The following is a 19,743-nucleotide window of genomic DNA, read 5'->3' as shown; positions in this document are numbered from 1 at the left end:
GGGGGGGGGGAATTAAAAAAAAAAAATCACCTGGATAACCTTCACTTTCGCATCATAAAATCAACTATGGTCAGATTCCCCCAGAAAGATACATGCATCCCCACCAGCACCGATGGATGAATCCGGCATTGCTTGCCTCAAGAGATATTGCCTAAGTTGTAAGCAAGAACTTGGAAAAAAAAGCGCAATCGAGATATCAATAGAATTTTTTACCTAAGAGCAGCTCACCAAAGACACTCCAAGGAATTTGTCTCGGTAGTAACATGGGGCAAGGTTCCTCCTGCCTTGTCTCTACCAGGTTTTACGCAGGCAGAGCAGATGCTGCAGGCAGAGCACAGTGGCAAACAACCCGTGCTGGCAACAGAAGTGCTGGCGCTCGTTTAATTCTCTATATCTCACCTGCTGCAGCTGCTCCGTCTTCGTAGCATATGACCATCCTGGCAAGTACTTTCTAGCAGAAACAAAACATTTTTCCTGTTTCCCAGGGCATTTCTGCAGCACCTCGTGTTGCTGGCATCTTCTCCCCAAAGCCTTCCCTATCTGAAAGAGCATGGGTGTCTCCCCACCCCATTTTGGGTCCGGACATGGTTTTTGAGGTTTATTTTACATGCAGGGAAGGCAAAAGCCCTTTGCAAGCGCTGGGCTATTCGTTAAGTGTGGCAGGCAGGGCAGGTCCGCAGGAAGATTTCTTTCAGGCTGTTGAGCCATAGGCTGCATTTCTGGCAACTCTTCCCTCTAGGGACAGACTTTGTCAGTTCCGACTGAAAAAAAAAAAATGTATAGGGGCTTTATGAGTCAAAATTTTGCTGTGTTCTCACTGACCTATATGTGAGTAGCCCATACAGGAAATAACCGGAGGTTCATTTGTTAAACGGCTGTCCTGGTTTCAGCTGGGAAGCTTTTCTAACTCTACATTTTGTATCACAGCTTCACAAATAAACAGGAATGATTTGGCTGCATTTTATTTCTTGGCAACACGTTAAATTGGTGATGAAATAGGTCAAAAGCACTTTACCAGAAACCTTTATTCATTTTAGAAAAGTACCTTTGATGGAGACATGCACAGGCAGAAAATCATATCCTATTGTATTTCTTGTCAAAAATAAAATACACTGGAAAAATAGTACTTACATGTCAAACAGTGAGGTGATAGATATTCAGCAGTTACGTAAGTTTGTTTCAAATGACATTTGCATAAGCCCTATTTAAAGCAGCAGCCATTAGATACCTAAATACCGAGGAGAACCTCCTCTCCATCACGGAGCTGCTGTAGCCGGGGTGCTGCTCCTCGTCTGCTGATGGGCAGAGGCGAGGTTTGGGGAACCGGCTGCTGATGCTGACGGTCCTTTTGCAGGTTCGAAGGCAGCTGCTCTCACACCGCTGTCTGAGACCCCCCCACGCTTGCTCGCATCGATCAGCGTGTTCCTTACGGGGCTGTCAGCGGTTCCTCTGAGCCCTTCGGTCAGTGTTTCCCGATGGGCTTCCGTACAGTTTGTATTATTTGCAAAAACCCTGTGGCCTTAAGGCAGTGAATTCCACCTTGAGAAGTAAATTCAAAATTCGGTACAACGAAAAATAGTCTACCTAACTCCTCATATCCCAGTGATGCCCATGTCGTTACTTCCACGCACCCTGAACCGCCCTCCTCACCCCCCCAGGCTGAAAGCACGGTGAGTAGATTTTACCCTCACGCCTTTTAACGAACAACATTAGCCCAATTTTCTGAAAAGGGCATTAAAGCACTTGGTGTTTTAACCCGTCGCTCAAACTACGCTGTCTCAGAGCAAGGGGTGCGGATCCGTTCACCTCCCTCCGGGTTAAGCTCTTCCTTGGGCTGTGGGCTGGTGCAGGCAGCTCTGAGCATCGTTTCTGTTTCTCTGCTGTGCCGCCGGAGTGCTCAGCACAATAACCCGAGATAAGCGTAATATGGGAAATAAGTAACCTCTGGCTGACACTCCAGCCTCCGGAGAGCTCAGCTGATGGGAGCCTGAACCCGGGAAACACAGGCTCTGCTTCCAAAGCCCCGCTTCTGCATCCCTCCCATCATTAACCACCAGCGAACTTGTGCCAGTGGCCGAGGCAACACCTACACCCGCAGCGGGATTTGTACCTGCACGTGAACTCTTACACCCGTTCCTGGGCCCGCACACGTGCAGAAGCTTCCAGAAAAATCCTCCAGATGATCCAGATGGAGATATATCCAGCAGATGCAGTTGCAGGAGTTGGCACGTCTTGGGAACACCTGGCGCGATTTACACTATTTTACACTATTTGCTGCCAGGCACGTTTAGCTGGAGTTACACCCTGCCCAGCCGTAACACAGCAGTGCCCGCAAGGAGCTGGGAGCTTGGAGGGCATTAGCGTGAAGTATCTCTTGTTCTTTGAGGCACATCCATCATCCGCGTAGGGCAGTGGTACCCACACCCCTGCCCTCCCCCAGCCATCCACCCCTGCCTCCCTACCTGATAGACCGCAGCACACGCCTTCCCAGCTCCACACAAAGACCAGGGACTCCATAGCAGCAAAATAATTTCCTCACGCAGGTGCCCTTGCCAATGGCTTTTCGCTCAGAAGCATGATTTCTGGCGAGAGACGGGTAAAACCTCCAGGGGTTTGGCTTCACGTCCCGTGTCGTCGGCCAAACTTTTGCCCAAAGCAGTTTGTTAGCTGATGGGGCCCAGCTTTGCCAGCTCTATCAGATCATGAATCACAGTTGCAGTTTCCAGAAGCCCTGGCTGCTGCTGTTTAGGGGGGGGAAAAAAAAAAAAGTGAACATTAGTTCATGATTTGTCTTTTACCTCTAAATTATGATTATGCAAGTACAGTGAAAGAAGATGAAGAAAAAGACAAACTTAATCCATCTTGTATTAACGAAGGTTTAGAGGTTTCTGCAGGCACTTCTGCTTGCTGTTGAGCCTTAGTACGGTTGTCATTCCAGCACACAATACAGTACATTAGTACTGTTAAATGTAATTAATACACTCGGTGGGCATTTAACAGGCTTTCTCAGTGCTCTTCCCAGCAGAAAGGTCTCTGTTCCCCTCCAAGCCCAGCGCTTGTGTGTTACTGCCCTTCCTGATCTCAGTTGTGGACTGGCACATGCCATGACTTTTCAAATAAGAGCAAAATTCAGAGCCTCTCATTAACCCTATTACTTGCACAAAAAAAAAAAAAAAAGTCTGTACTTCATCTCGGAGCTGCGCATGGTGATGCTGACCGCACGTTTCTCCGAGTCCTGAAAACAGACTGACTTGTTTTCGCTCAGCAAGAGAAGCGTGGCTCCGCAGCAAAATTTTGGAGAGGAAATACCTCCAGACTTGTGGGGTACGCTTTGCTGCTGCAGTGTTACCTGGATCCCACCACTGACGCATTACGAAGACACTCTCACGCCGTGAGCAGGCTTGAGGAATAAACGCAACGTAGGCAGAGGACTATAAGCGTTGGGCGTTATCCCAGCAAACCGCCTGATGGGATGGGAGCAATCCCCAGTCTCTTTAGTCTTCCCTGTGGTTTTGGGCATTCATGGACAAGCACTTCTATGTCCTTCACACACGGGGTCGGCTCTGAACAGACATCAGTGGTGGGACCGCTGCCCCTCACTACAAGGGTACCAACTCCTAAAAAATAGCATCTAAAGTGAGCGCTGCCCGGTTGCCAATCTACCGCTCTCTTGTTCCGTGCGCAAATACATCTTTCTGAAAGCCTACAGGCTGCTCTTCGAGCTGCACTTGGAGATAAAACGCTTTGCAATGAAAGCATTTTATTGCTCTCCACGCTCGCTGCGTTTCCCTCACTGGGAGCAAAATGAAGGTTTGGTGACGTGTGCGAGTCCATGAAGTGAAATCACACTCAGAATTAAAGTACCCCCCGCTTGACTTCAGGGGCTGCTCTGAGGACACAGGAGATGCTCTACCAGCATTTGCCCCCATTTTGAATGCTGCTGGATCAAAAGAGAAGAGCGTTGCTCCCCTCTTCTCGTGTTCCGACTGATTTTTCACATGATTGCAGTGCTGTCCATAAGAAAAAAAAAGGCATGGAGATTTCCAGGCCTTTATTCACATTGTTCTTACCTGCACAACCGCCTTCCACAAACGACCCGGTGCTGCAAATCATCCTTCGTTAGGGCAGGCAGGGAATCTGACACCACACCCTGCAGTGAGCCCGCAGCGTGACGAGCTCTGAGGCGGAGAGGTTTAAATAGCTTTAACACGCCAATATTACACAAGACAGCAAAACCTTATACTACAGATTCCCACCAAAAGTGAAGCCAATATTCATGATCACGCGTGGGTGCGTATTCTGCCCAGTCGATAGCACTTGGTATTTTTTATCCAGCAGCGACTATACCATTGATTTTCGTAAAATTCCCTGTGCTGTGCCAGGGGCACCAGCGCGGGGCTGCAAAAGGTGCAATCTTCTGAGCTAGTTTTGGTGGAACGTGTAGTTTTGAACACACTGAACTATTGCCAGTTTGTGAAGAGGGAAGCGGGTGGCCAGCACGAGGGTCTCCTCCTGCCTTGGGTCGGTGCCCCGAGGTCAAAGACAGGAGCAAGTAGCTTAAGCACTGCGATGCGGAGCAATCACCGTTTTAGAGCCACGCTTAACACCATACAAAGTCTATCCAGCAGCAGCCCGGGGAATATTTGGCCCTGCCAAGCGCAGAGACCCCCTTTTTCTCAGCCTGTCAAACCTCGACGCGCTGCAGCGGCAGCTGGGCAGGCAGCGAGCAGCATCCCGCGCGGCAACGTTAACGTGCGCGGTCCGAACCGAGGATGCTGCGACCAGTTCACGAGCGTTTTGTGGAAAGGAAGGGTGTTCGAGCTGCAAATTAATAAATGCAATATTTGCGCTGGATTAGGGTGAGTTTCTCAACTCTCTTCGCGTGTTAATCCTCACGAGGCTTCTGCATCCCCGCTGTTTGCTCCATTTTATTTGTAGAGAATAATAGCTTTCATATGACAGAAAGTGAGAGGGATGAGCTAATAAAATTACCAAGAAATGACATCCACTGAACACATTGACCCAAGCAGTTATTTATTAACCACGCTAGTAGACCTAAAAATAGTTTCGATTGCATGCAATACCATCTATGCCAGCAATTAGTACAATAAATATAACTACTCAAACTAATAACAGCACATTCACCTAAGTAACAGCAGACAGCAGGCAAATCCACTGTGTTTGAAAGCATCTTGTGAAACCTCTTTTTTTTTTATTTCGCCCAGCCAACACTCTGTGCATTGCGAGAGAGCAATTTTCAAGAGCAGAAACAGATGCAATCATTTACAACTTAGTAAATGTAGTACTGATGACATAGCCCTTTCAAGGGATCTCAGCTGTTTTTTTTCTGCTCAGCCATAAAAATATTGAAACAAAATGTCCATATCCTCCTCTCTAAACCTACCCGTGGTTTTCATTTCTGAGAAGAATAAGGAATGACATTTATATCTTCTCTCCAAGGCAGGTGAATATTAAGGACAGAGAATATAATTCTACACCATTTCAATAAATCACAATACATCATGAATTCTGCAATAATTCCATAATTCTAGAAAAAGAGTTGCATAGGAAATGTAATTTATACATCACATTACCATAATAATTTCTTTATAACTTTTCTCTAATACCTTTGGGTTCATGCAGGTGTCATTGACGCTGGGCGGGGGAATGACCTTATCTCCCTAGTCCATACATTGCTCAAACTTGGCTGAGATCTCAAAGGATCCATTTAGGCTTGGCATGAAGGGGTAAAGATTAGATTGCAGCTAGAGACTTCTTCAAAAACATGAACCGGTCTCTTTTTGTACCACTTGTATAATCCCGACCAAGCAGAAGAAGAGAACGAGGTTTTGGCGAGGGTCCGGCAGGAGCCGAGCAGTTCAGCTCCATCAGCTTCCCAGTGGTCGCTGTGGAGATGTGGGTGGGCTGTGGACTCATCCCGCCGCTTCCTACCAGTTTAACTCCCACGTGGAACACCTGCAACCTTAAACTCCAGCAAAAGGACAAAAACACAGTGGGGCCGTTGAAAAGAGCGGCGACTGAAATCACCCGTTCAAGAGGGACACTGGTCACGCTGACCCCCAGGCCCACAGGGCAGGAGTAGCTCAGGCGATGCTGTTTTATCCAGCACGCCCCAGAGGCCTCTTTGCTGGAGCTCCCAAAGTTATTTGATTTTCAGGGGTATTTTCAAGTACCTCTGCTATGCTTCAAGACAGGAGGGACAGGCGGGAGAGCCTCGGTCCCCCGACACAAAGGCTGGAGTTAAGACCTAGCTCCCTTCAAGCAAGTCCTGTTTATAATACACTGAATTTCAGCACCTCCTAAAATTCCGAGACTTGAATGAGTCCGGCAGCAAAAGGTCTGCAGGAGGTGAACAGCATGGCCTGACGCTTCCTCCAGACCCTCTTTGCTGTCTTACTTGTCCGGGGCAGCGGGTGGCTCAGATCGCGCCGCATCTCGCTTTGATGCACCGGTTTCTCACACAGAGACCCCCCCGCCTTTAAAAAGGGCTCAACTCTCCTCCACCAAACCAAACGTGCTCCGAACTTGCAACGGTGACTGAAGCCAAAAGCAAAACAAATTCCAGCCGTTCCGTTTTTGACCGGGCTCTTTGATTACTGAGAAAAGAGAGAGAATCGCTGCTGCTATAGAAACAGCAGCCACCAACCGGGTGACCACGCTCTGCTGCGGGCAGACCTGGAGACTGCTCAAACTGTGCGATGGGCCACGGTCCACGTCCAACCACCCTACAGGTGGTTTGTAAGGCCACAAAGATACCCCAAAATATGAGCCTCCGCTCTGTTTCAAAACTTTTCAAAGCAGATACCTTTCCACCACCAGGTACAAGCAGGCAAGAGATGTTGGTAAATACAATATTCCCCAAGCCTGGCTACAACTTGCTCTGTATTTCTTTGTAAAACAAAATCCATTGGAAACTTAGTGCTACTTACCCCACCTCTGCCTATTTTGGGTGTGGGCAAGGGACCCAGCACCAAACCTGCAGGTTACAACATTACAAGACACCATTCAGAGCTCAAACAGCAAATACCTAAATCCTCCTTCACTCCCGTGGGCTTTAACCATCCTCCATCCTCTCTGCAGACACTCACGGTAATACTGTAAACCAGGGACTATCGAAAACAAAACATCTCTTCAGACACCAAAGCAGTGATTACTATTCTAGAGACACAGTTAAAAGATTTTGTTAAAAAGAGATTGTTTTGGCAAGCACTGTTTAAAAAAAAAAAAAAAAAAAAAGCTGAGTAACCAAGTGAAAAAAATAATTGTTTTTCCTTAGGAAAAACCCACTCATGTTGTAAACTGCAGTAATTAAAAAAGCAAACAATGTTGTATTTATGCAGTGATTTGAAGAAAAGCTGTTTAGAAAACAAACATTAATGTGGTTGCCAAGAAACATGTACACATACTAGACCAATTCTTTATGATGAGTAATTGAATTTATTGCACATAATTAACAAATAAGTGAAAAGTTCTGATATTTCAAGGTTTAATTACAAAGACATAACAAATCTAGGTTGTTTTTTTTTTTTACCACCCTTAACTTTTCATGCAAGTATTTAAAAGAAGTGATTAAAACACAGGAGAAAGTTGACTTTAAGATGATTTCCGTAAGCTTTTGCTTACTGTACATCAGCCCTGCCAAGGGAAGCAAACTGCGGGGCGGCAGTCCGAGCCCGCTGCCACAGCCGATGCTGTCCGAAACCGGGCAGCCCCCGGGAGAGGACCGCGATTTCCCACGGACAAGGAGACGGGGGGGGGGGGGCTACAGAAACCAGCTCACCAGTTTCAAACCAGTGAGAAGGAATTTGGCATTCACCGGGACGGTGCTTTAGGTCGGAAGACCGGCAGCCTGCCGACGCACGGCACGGGTAACAGCCTGGCTGGACTTCAGCTTTCCAGGGGGTGGACCGGCAATCTGCGGTGTATTTAGCTCGGTCTAAGAAAAGATTATGCCGTAAACTGCTGAACTGCACCAGCGAACGCTTCACAAATAACGCAAAATCATTCCAAGCCAGAAACATCCCAAGTTAAATTCAGGGCTCTCGCTCCTGCTTCGGGCTGCAGCAACACCACCGACCTGCTAGAAAGGGGCCACATGAAGACTGACCTTTTCAATTAAGAAAACTGCTGGTAGTATCAGAAAGAATTAAAACATTTATTGGGCATAAATATATTACATATACACTACAGATACAGTTAAGTCTTACATACATAGTGTAGTATTTGCAAAATCTATACATTAAAATTGATATGGCAGTTTTAATACAATGCATATGAAATAGTCTAAAATTTACAATACAAGAAAACTTATGATTTTTTTTTTTTTGAAGTTGAAAAGCTTGGAATGTATGTTCCCATAGTGAGGTAAAAACTTTTTTTTTTTTTTTTTTTTCAATTTAAAGAACTGTGCAAGGATAAGGTTCATACACATTCAGTTAGGGCACTTTTCAATCGTGACACTGAATACTGAGCTACTGTAGCCAACAAACAGGATTAGAAAACATTTCAAGTTCATAAAGAAAAAGGCAGAACAATATAAAAACCATCTCTCCTTCCTTAAGGGTTTTCAATATTTAGTGTTTCATTCTACCTTTTTGCTGTTGTTGCTGTTGATAATTTCTTTGAGAGCAGAGAGCCCCCGGGTTGGATTCAACGCCTGCTGCTGCTGGATCAGAGGGCGTACAGATGTACGGGCAAAGACAAGGCATCAGCGAACGGCGGGTCAGCGGTAATGGCAATCAGAACGGGAACGGGTTAGCATCTGCCATGCTTTATTTTTTTTTTTGTTAATATATGAATGACAATCAAATCACTATGGCAGAATATATAAACTAAAAGAATGTCAAATGAACTTATTTAGGGCCTATCCCAACTCCTACAGAATAATTCCTCTGATCACCTCAGGGTTGGACTGGGCGGTCTCGTTAGCGTGATTAGAAGGGACACTAAAAACTAGCAATGACAGAAATGCTTCAAGTGTAACCGATTGCTCTTCTCTACACTTCTGCTCACTGCTTTTAGTATCATCTGTATTTCAAACTTTCAAAATTGATCAAATCATCTAAAGCAAGATGTTTTTTTTTCTTTTTTTTTAATTAAAGCAGTTTTTTTTTTTCAAAAAGGTGTCAAGCTCGGATTTCATAGCAGCACTGCTGAAACAATATTCTAAAAATAAAAAAGGGAATCTATTCAAATTTCTGGGTTTCCAAACTAGGAGTCTTTTCATCGCTTTAAAAAATACACTCTTTTCCCCTCCATTGAAAACAGTTGTATATGCTTCGCTCACAAAATACAGATGCAAGGTCACAAAGTTTCATATCACAAATAAATTTAAATAAGATGTAAATAAATTTGACAAGCCATGACTTTGGCAAAAACAAAAAAATATATATATTTAGCTCAATGCCATTAGTTTGCAAGGCTAAATTAAACTAATTATAGTCAATAACAAAATACAGAACATTTCTAATATTTGCTACATCTAGAGAGGCACACAGAATAATTCATTGATCTTAGCACTTCCTTTCCAGAGATGATTATGTTTTTGGATACATGTAAACGTTTGAATCACTGATAATGGGGTTTTTTTTGGCATTTAATGTACTAGATGCTCCCATCTTCAAAAACACAAAAAAATGTAAGAAGATTAATAATACTAGGAATGCTGCCAGGTAGAAAGTTGACCTAAAGTACGACAGTATAAAACAGACAAAATATAACATGCTACGGGGAGGGTGGGGAGGGGGATTAGTACATAAGTACACTTTTTATTTTTTTTTTTTTTACAATAAATAAAAGATTGCACTGTAATTGGTATTTAAAGTACTGTATGCAGTATATAGTATAAATAAACCTAGAACAAAAATAATGTTGTTTTTTCCCCATTACTTTGGTTAAGGGACTATTATGCTAGTACAGGACACTGAATCTTAGACGATGGAGACAGAGCACAAAATAGCTAGGACAAAAGCAAAACCAAGTAGCAAAAATATACAAAAACAAGAGGCAGGGAAATACACTGTGTCTGTTGCACCCTTTTGGAATCTATTTGCACCTCCAGCTCATTTACGTCCCTGAGGTACTCGCACAATGTTGACTTAATATAAATAACCCAATGACTCAAGAGTTAAAAATCTAGTATCTCGATGGATTAAAATGTGTTTCTGGGAAGGGGCAGGCAGGAGGGGGGGCACTCCCATCAGAGCAGGGCCTATTCCTCTGCAGGACTCTCGTCTGAATTTTGCCGTGTACCAAGTTATTTCAATTAGTCCTGTGGTAAGAATAGCGTAGACACCCACTTAAGGTATTTCAAAGAAACAGATGTCATTTCTGACACCTCCAAGAAAGTTCCATAAAATGGACACCCCTCCAAAAAATAATAATAATTAAAAAAAGATCAACTGACAGTAAAGTTTGCTTACCTTAAGTGTAAATCTCACCTAATTCAGTAGAGGCAGTAAGCTGTCACCAGCTCTAATCATATAAATCAGGCTGAACATAATAGAATAATATCTAGTATTAGATTAGAAGTAGTTATATACAGTGACAAACAGACAAGTTAAAGCAGCTTTTAAATAGCTGAACATGGGAATAACTAACTATTGCACAATGCCCTCTTACTTAAAATTACTGCTAGGAATCAGAATGGTAAAAAAAAATCTATAATGCTTCATAATTTATATGCAGTTTGGTTATCTGATTTCTTATACAGGCAGTTTATAGTGTTGTAACTGTAAAAATAACAGATAATTAAAAAGGTTTTTTGACTGCAGGATATCGTTCCGATTTAAATGCACTAAACAGTTAAAATAACAACTTAGGTTTTATCTTGAAAAAACTGGGGCAAATGTAGTGAATAATTCATAGGCAACATTGCTAATACTGTTCAAGGAAAACCTGTTACTGTTGACTAACACTGTATTCTAGTCTTACCACTATACACACTTGTGACTAATGTTTAGAAGGAAAAAGAAGAGACAAAAAAGTGACTCATGATTAAAATGTCCTAAATAGTAAGATAAAATAAGAGACTGTACGAACTTCAGTGAAAAAAACAAAACAACGTTGAAAAGGCAAATTGGTGACAATTTTGAAACTGTGAAGGAAAAAAAAAAAAAATCTTGCTTTTGGTATCTGGTTTGCTTGATTCTCCAGTTTGACCGCTTCCTAGTTTTGAATTTCAAAAAGGTGCATCAAAACACTGATTTATCTTTCTTCAAGCTAGAACTGTAAAAACAAGAGAAGTATATAAAATGTATGGTAGAACAAAAGGATTTCAAAAAAAGGAATATCTGAATAAATGTGTGGATTATAATGCGTAGCATTAGTTAAATTGGTATCTCAAACTTCCATTGAATTCTCTACTTCATAAAGAAGTATTGTAATATACAGGCGAATATAATCGACAAACTTGCAAAGCCAAGAACAATGAGGGCTGCAAACTGTTCATCAGTAGGAATCATGCTCTTTATCTTAGGATCATCTATGCTTCCCATTTCTCCTGCAAGCATGATCTCATTTCGCTGAAGCATAAAGGCAACGGATGGGCTGAAAGGTCCACTAAGTTCCTGTGAGGTATCCAAGCACCGGCGGCAGACGCAGACGCGAAACCGATAGTCTGTGTTGACTTGAAGGCCTGAGATGTGGAAGGTGGTCTCTTCTCCCTTGTACACCTTCAAAACAAAACGGCAAGCACAGTCACGTACAAAGAGCAAGACAACCTCCTCCTCCTTCCATAGCATCAAACAATTTAAAGAAGTAATAGTGCCCGATTTCGCAAGGATTTGAGCCAGAAAGTTAGGTCAAGTCTGAGTCTCCTAAGGAAACACTTCTGCAGCTCTCAAGGGAAGGAACTCACTAGGTCAATGCAGGTTTTGGAAAATCGGAAGCACGTGGAATACTATCTAAGAAATGTCCAACCATGAGAGGTCTCAATGCAGAGCGTTCAACAGAGTCAACGCACACAAGGACTGACAAGACTTCACATAATACAGCAACCGTAAGACGTACTCATCTTTTGTGGGTGTCATAAATACTACAAACATATTTCTGTACTCTTAAAAATGTGACTATATGGCTAAAACATGTCTAAGACATAAGCACCGTGTTTGGCTCCAAAAGGAAGAAAACCTGCAAACTAGAGTTATTGGAAGACATTCACTGTGCAATTGTAAAACCGGTTACAAGTATTAGTTTAATGTACTTTCCCCTCACATTTCTCTCAAGAGTCAGCAATCTTGCCAGAAATTACATTTTCAGTACTGTGGAAACAATAAAATATGATTAAGGTATAAAAAAGCTCCTCTTGGTTGCATTACATCTGGTTCTTTAGCAATCCAAACCCATTATGTATTTATGCTAATCAAATGTAGGTGCCGCATGACTCTGAGAGCATGAGTCACACTACGAGAAAGAAGAGAGATAACGGAACATCTAAGAGACAGTTTTGTGACTTAAACGGAAAAAGACCACTGGAAACATTTACGAACTCTGAAAACAAATAACCAGTCAACAATCTATATAATGGAGGATTGTTGAAACTGGTATTTTATGAAATAAAAAAATGTGTCACAAAGTGCCTCTGTCTGCTGGAAAAAAAACAAACCATCCTGAACTTCAGATTCTTTTTCCCCTGCTCATTTAGCCAGTTTCCTTCTCCTCGCTGCAGGAGCAGAAGGTTGAGAACATCTCTGCTCCCCCGGAGGTAAGAACTCAACTTAGAAAAGGGTAAGAAGAGGGAAATTGAACCTGAGCCGATAGAGGACTTCTTGTGCCTTACTCCGGAGTAAGAAATACAAGAGGAAAAAGAAGAGCCGTGCTCAGCTAAACACCACTTGAAGAGTCCAGCTTTCCTGCCCATGCTTGCCCCTGAGACTCATCCCTCTGTTAAAAAGCCAGTCGCTGATTTCTTGAGAAGGTCTGGGACAAAAGATTAAGGTTTTTCTTTCGTTCGTTTTCTCCCCTCCTTTTAAACTCTCACAGTTTTTCCAAATATAGTTTGAATGATGGTGACTCCGAGTTTCCAGACTAAGTAGAAATCCTTTAACCAGCTCGTGTTTCTTGGCCCCAAGGCATTAATCAAGAAGCAATGCTTAAACAAAATGACATTACCTTTCTCAAGTATGCTCGGCATTCACAGGAAATTCACTCTAGCTCAAGTGACAGGAATAAACCAAACTCATACTGTAAATCTCTGTGATTAACCACAGCTATGCACTGCTGCCTTTCTTGTCATCTTGGCTTGTCTTCCAAACGCCAGTGAGAAGTGAGTCAGTAAGTTACGGTAATACAGGAATTGCAGGGAAAACAAAACTGCGAGTGCTGTAGCAGTCCACAGAAATAACGCGATGGTTGAAACATTTGTTTGCAAAGCATATCTCATCCCAAGAACATCTCTGCCACTCTATTTTCCAACGGCAACTCCATTTCTAATACCCACCTGCTGCGGGCAACTGTCCTCCACCTACTCCACCACCAGTGCTACATCTTGTAGGCGGTTAATACTTCGGTTTACTCCCAAACAGAAATGATCATGCAAAGAAAAGTTGCATGCATTTGGCATGTAACTGTACATTCAGCGAGTAACTAAAAAAGGACGCGTTCTTCCACAGGACCAGAGTCAGGATTCTTCTACTTGGAGGACTTACCTAACTCCCATTTCTTTAGACTCTGAGACATGGTAACTCAAAGCAGCTATCCTTACAAAAGAACTGTAAGCGACATATGTTTTCTGGTGCTGTTGTGATTATTAATTTCATTTCAAAATGTATAATCATAGGAGCTCTACATGCCTTTGCCATAAATGAACCTTTGCAACCAATATGACCACTTCTAAAACAAAATAAAAATCCAGTAGAATCCAAGTAATGACATTTAATAAAAATTTTACAATCTAAGCTTCATAAATTACATTTAACGGATACTAGGGATGGGATATATACAACCTGTCTTTGTACTGAAAAAACCTGTCCAGTTAATTGGTTTTTTTACTTGTTTTCTTCTGTCAGGGTGGTGAATACCAGTGTAACTGGAGGCTAAGTTTGGCTAAATCAAAGACCTGCATCTTCATTACAGTCTAATAAATATAGATGACCAAGTTCACTCAAGCCAGCTACTCAACAGCACTTCTCAGAAAAAGGCCAGACAGTCAAGCGAGAGAAGAGTGCATCTTTAAAGAAAGTTTGAAAAATAGTCAAAAGTACACCGAATACATGAATTAATATTCACTAACGATCAAGACAAAACATTTCGCGTGCTAGAGCTAAGAAGGTGGTGGAAATTGTCCTGCTTTCAGTGGTTTGAGGAGTATTGAGCACCAGTGGACCTATGTCCTTTCTCAGTAACAGGTAAAAAATTATCGTGCTTAATTGTCCTTCACTTCTGGCAGTAGCCTCTGTATCCTCCATAACCGGCTGCAGTGAACACCTTGGAGATGCTACTGGCTCCAGCTCACGTTTGCCTGCAGTAGTGTCTGTAGGAGCAGGCTAAGCCAATGCAGGATGCCCTCAGCACAGAGATACATGCTTGGCTGTGACCACAGTTACGCTCTGTGAACGGACTTCGCATATGCAATAGAGAAAAAAAAATAAAATTGACAATTCTGGAGAAGGTCTTTAAAGTTGCTAAACAAATATGAAACCAAATATAACTGTATAAAGCAGCATAGTTTTTTTCATATGGAGCACATTATGCTTTTGTGGCCAACAAGTCAAAGTAAAGTGGCGATCCAATTTATCACTTTCACTTCCTAAAAACAGCTTTTCTATTTAGGCACCTGAGAATATAATAAAAACAGGAGCTTTTTGCCTGGTTCCCTCAATGAAAATATCATCACAAGTAATAAACTGCTGCTGAAGCCCTTTATGGCGTTTGATCCTACTGATTGAGCTGGACAGCTCAGAGAATTCCTGTAGGCAAGTATTTCTCAATTTCACAGATGTCATTAAAGAATTCCATCCCCCCTCCATCTTTTCCAATAATAACAATGACAGCCACAATTGCCCTTTAAGCAACACACTGGAAAGTGTAGGATAACCTAACCTGGCTGCTGCACTCCATAGCAATGACCAGTGTATTTAATAATTAATAAAAGCCTATTCTGTATGGTGATAAGAAGATGAAGAATCAGAGGCAGGATAAATCTATTTACAAAGCACGCCCACTTGAAAGGTTTGATTTCTTCTAAGTCATCTAACAGATTTCTCTTCAAGAAACTGGTTTATTATTTTATCCAAATTCAAAATCAGTTTCACTCACTCCACTGTTGAAATGCTCATAAACCCTTAAGAGTTGTGTGGACAGCCTTGGCTCCTAAACAAAGCAAACAAGAGTCCCTAAGATCACCTTCCGCAAGGTGGGCTGCACTGAAAAAACTCTAACAAAAGGAAATTATTTGCTCTGTCTCATGACACAAAATTGGCATCAGGAGGCAGAGAAAATACTCAATGCAAGTAGCACTAATAATAAATGCCAATGCATACTGTACATTAGGTTGTATTTTGGCATGCAACCAGAACAAGTGCCTTTGACTTGCTATTTAAAATAGAGAAGGAAAACCAATTTTTTTGCTGATTGGAGCTTTAAACAAATTAACAGTGCACTGAATGGGTTTCAGAGATTGTGTGTCTACAGAGTCTGAACCAAAAAAACCCAATAGTAAAAAATTTGAGCTTGGTAAGACGGACCGGGTTCTTCCAGGCACCCACCTCTCGGTGCAGACCCGAGCAGGCTTCCCACTGCATTGCCGGGGGATTTTTTACACACCCAGTGCCTCCCACCCATATCTTTTCTTCGTTTGGAAAGCGTTTGGGGACAGTTTTCTCCCAGAAGAGATGTGGCAGAAGCTGATGAAACACCATTGCCTCCAAATTCTTGGAAATTGCAAAGGTAGAACATTTTGCCTCACTGGCAAACAATTTAAGGACAAAGAAGCTTTAAAGCTCAGCTCTCATTTCCTGCGGTCAGCTCTTACAAAGAGCTGGCTCCTTGGTGATTCGATCCCCAGAGCTGCTCAGTTGGGAAACTAAAACTTAGAATGACGAGTGTTACGACTGTTATCCCAAGCTTCAGCTCCTGCTAGCGCTGCACAACACAGCCTGCTCCCCTAACTCCAGAGGAAAACTGTGCAAAGCTGGAGACGATTTTAACGCGCTTTAGAGCTAAGTTCTGACTGAGTAAGCTTTGCTAGCTGAAAATGCAAGAAACAGAAAAACAAACCTGGGCCACCGATTCCTGGAATCTGCCGTGATTTACATCCTGATTCGTAAACAAGGAAAATGTGATTTCCTAAACAGAATTGTCATATGCCATTGCTTTTTTGAAGTATCCAAATAGATAAAGCATACAAATACACAAAAAGGAACACATTGCTTGAGAAACAGGAAAAGCAGTAGTTCATATTTTTTTTTAAACACACTTTTTAGGGAGCTAAACTGTTATCTGTTTAGCTCCTGCAAATCCAGTTCTTCAGACAATTCCCAGCAGAGAAATATTTACGATGTGTTCTCCCAGAGGAGGGCAGGGATAGCTATAGCCCCAGTCTGGAAAAAAAAAAAAGAGCTTTTGAGTACTTTGATACCACCTCTGCTAGGTCAAATGATGGAAAAGCAGTGGCTTTTGGGATGTGGAGGGCTGCATACATCGGGCTACAGGGGGAGGGAGACAGCTCGGGTGTGATGATCTAGAAAGAAACTATAGCTTTACCCAAAAGCACGTCAGTGGCTAATGTTGCAGCAGGGGAAGGAAATGCTGAAGTGATTTAGCTTATTTTATAAATTAATGAAGATGTTTATTTTCTGTAACTCAAATTTGTTTCTACAGCATAAGCGAGGTGCAAGTACAGATGGGTGGTCTGCTCCTAGGAGTTCTTACATCTCTCGAGAGCTTCATCTCTAGGATGGCATACACAGCGATAGATTAATAAGGAGCTCAAACTTTGAGAGTTAACGGATGGCAGTAAGACTGTTTTCTCCTATTAATGTTCCATTTCATAGTGACTTTTCTATATTTATTCACTTTAGATACAAAACACACTAGACAGGTGTCACAATGCCCTACTTTATACCGGTCCACAGGCAGTTCCAGAAAAATCAGTGCCGTGTACTAAAGAGTTACGCTGTGTGAGTAAGGGAAGTGAAACATGGCCACTTATTTCAGTGTGTGCCTGACTCTGGGCCAGGATAAACTGAAGCAGACTACTTCATGCTTAGTCAGCACGAAGTGCCCAGGTGGATTTTTTTCTTCTATTAATGAAATTAATATGGGAGAACATTGCATTCTGCACCTTCTGAAGGGCTTCCTAGCAAAGAGCTGGATCAAGATCTGTAACGTAAAATTTCCCCAGAAAGAGGAATCGAGTGTCACATTTGTGCCACCTGAGTAAGGATTTCCGTGAGCTTTCTTATCGAGTCCAGGGAGACTCTGTGCTCGACACCGTGCCGCTCCTGTGCAACTGTTCCCCAAATAATCACAGGATATAGCCATGTTTTGAAAACTCAAACACAACCATCATAAAAAAGTTCTAACTCAGTTTTCACAATAAAAGGATCTCCCTTTCCTGGGCGGTTATTTGGATGAAAAGACTAAAATCTACTATGTAAAGCCTACAACATTCTCAACATTCTTGTCAATATAACACCATCACACCGGTTTAAAAAACATAACAGAGTATGAACGCTAAGGCAGTATCGTAAAAGCCATATTGTCATCTTCCTAATAAGTTTGTCAGAATAATGGTACCTTTGCAAAATTTCCTGAGGGAGAAACATAAGACATATAATCAAACATTCTCCCATTCTCGTCACAAAAAATAGATTTACATGCATCATCATCTTGATTTCTGCCGTGCATAGTCACTTTTACAGATGGTAATGCTTAGTAAATGCTTTACCCTTTAATTGGTTTGTTCTGCTCCAGGATATACCTGCACATGAACTTACCCTCATAAGCTTTTACTCATTTAAACACTGAAAGCAAGGATTCAGAATGAGGAAACTGCTTTGGTCGTCTAACAGCTGTGTTCATCTGAAGGAAATCGACTGGGAGTAGACACAGAGACGTGGCTCCATGGGTTTGTAACATGTCTTCCTAGTTAAAACCGCTTAATGTGTTGCCTTAAATAGTTGCCTTTAAATTGATGCAAATAAAGTGATCTGACTATTGACAGGATTACAGCCTTGTAACACAGAAACAGTTTTGTATGTTCATTAGTTGAAAAGTTTCAATTTTAAGGTGATTTTAAAAGTGGTTTTTTATTCTATGAAACTGATCTGTGTTTGGGCTGGTGTAAAACACGTCATCCTTATGGATCCCTTCCAACTTAGGATGATCTATGATTCTATATTGCTAAGCTGAAACAACTGTGTCCTGAAAGGTGAGTGAAGGGGAAAGCGTCTGAGGATGAGAGACCCTATACGTGATATGAAGTCCTGCACAGCCCATAAATGACTTGAAAGAGCTATTTGTTACATTTATTTCCATGCCAGTGGGACATAAAAAATGACTTCACACAGCTATTTATCTCCTTATCCAGCTTTACTATCCCTGGATGTTGCAAAATGCACTGGCGACTGCTATAGAAACCCAAGTCACTTAAGACACTGTTCTTTCTCATGGGTGTATTTAACAGCCTGAAAAATCTACAATATTCTTCATTTGTGCAACCCTTCAAAACAATTTGCAAACCCTTTCTAATACAGTGTGCCCCCTGAGATACATGTGCAAAATATCTACGTAACTTGCAGGGAATCAAACAGATTTAAAAGTAAATTTAGGACTGGCGCTTCAAATGTAATTAACGTATCACTAACATTACTTTTCAGCTAAATAGTGGCAAGTGATCACCTGCATGCCACAGCAAAGGTAAAGTGAAATGCGTTAGCCAGAAAAATCACTGAAAGACGTTTATATATTTTATCTCCTATTGACATAACAGGAGCTAAGAGCATGCACACAGCTACTGCAGCTCGGCTAACGGACAGTACGTCAGCGATGTGCCCCAGTGTTGAGATGACAGCCATGTTCATGATGAAGACAAATCATTTTGATGGGCAAAACTGATTTCCGAGTAGGTGAAACAGTGGAACTCTCCCTCTTTTCCATGGCTGGTTATCAGCCAGCCCAACTACAGAAGACACAGTGTCAGCTTTGAGCATCCCAGCCGGGAGCTTCTTCTAGTGAGTTACTTGTGAAAACTCAAGCAAAACACCCCTCATCAGCATCATGCTTCATGAGAAATGAAGAGCTTCAACATAAGACCCTGAAGGTACTTTTTACTTCCTTTAATGCTGGGTTTTTTCATACCACAACCTCTTGACTGCGAAAATTAAGCCATCGCCTACCTTAAAGGAACAAGAAGCCATGCTCAGTTCTCCCCAAGGACATCCAGAACATTTTAAGTGCTTAAGCTACGCTTACTAAAGCTGTACATGAAGGTTATATATCAAAGCTATTTTGTAAATCAGCAAAATGGCTCCACTTATCCACTTACCACTGACATGATGAGGCCAACACAGTACACAGAGGTTTTATTACCTATACCAGCACCAAAAATGTTTCCTGACAGAAACAATAGTTAGGTTTCTGAATCTTTAGCACCCACATGAGTTTTCTTGCATTTATGTTATTTTTGATAATTCGTGAGTTCACAGTCAAAAATAGACTGAAGAGGAGCAAAGACAGTTGCAAGGAAAATACCACCTTACTCATATTTTTAGGAGTTTAATT

General features: G+C 42.2%; 1 protein-coding gene across 1 annotated transcript in view; it reads right to left on the bottom strand.

The window, feature by feature from the left end:
* Window positions 1-8,936: 8,936 nt before the first annotated feature.
* The window catches only part of FNDC3B (fibronectin type III domain containing 3B), a 168,784-nt gene continuing 157,977 nt past the window's right edge, over window positions 8,937-19,743 (bottom strand). The window contains exon 25 of the mRNA XM_010572900.1: window positions 8,937-11,693. Within this exon, the coding sequence (XP_010571202.1) occupies window positions 11,382-11,693 (312 nt within the window). The 3' untranslated portion in view covers window positions 8,937-11,381. The remainder of the gene's footprint in view (window positions 11,694-19,743) is intronic.

Source organism: Haliaeetus leucocephalus, unplaced genomic scaffold (genome assembly GCF_000737465.1).
Source record: "Haliaeetus leucocephalus isolate CR32 unplaced genomic scaffold, Haliaeetus_leucocephalus-4.0 Scaffold362, whole genome shotgun sequence".
Lineage (NCBI taxonomy): Eukaryota > Metazoa > Chordata > Aves > Accipitriformes > Accipitridae > Haliaeetus > Haliaeetus leucocephalus.
Note: the sequence above shows the minus strand (reverse complement) of the source record. Positions and strands in the feature narration are given on the sequence as shown.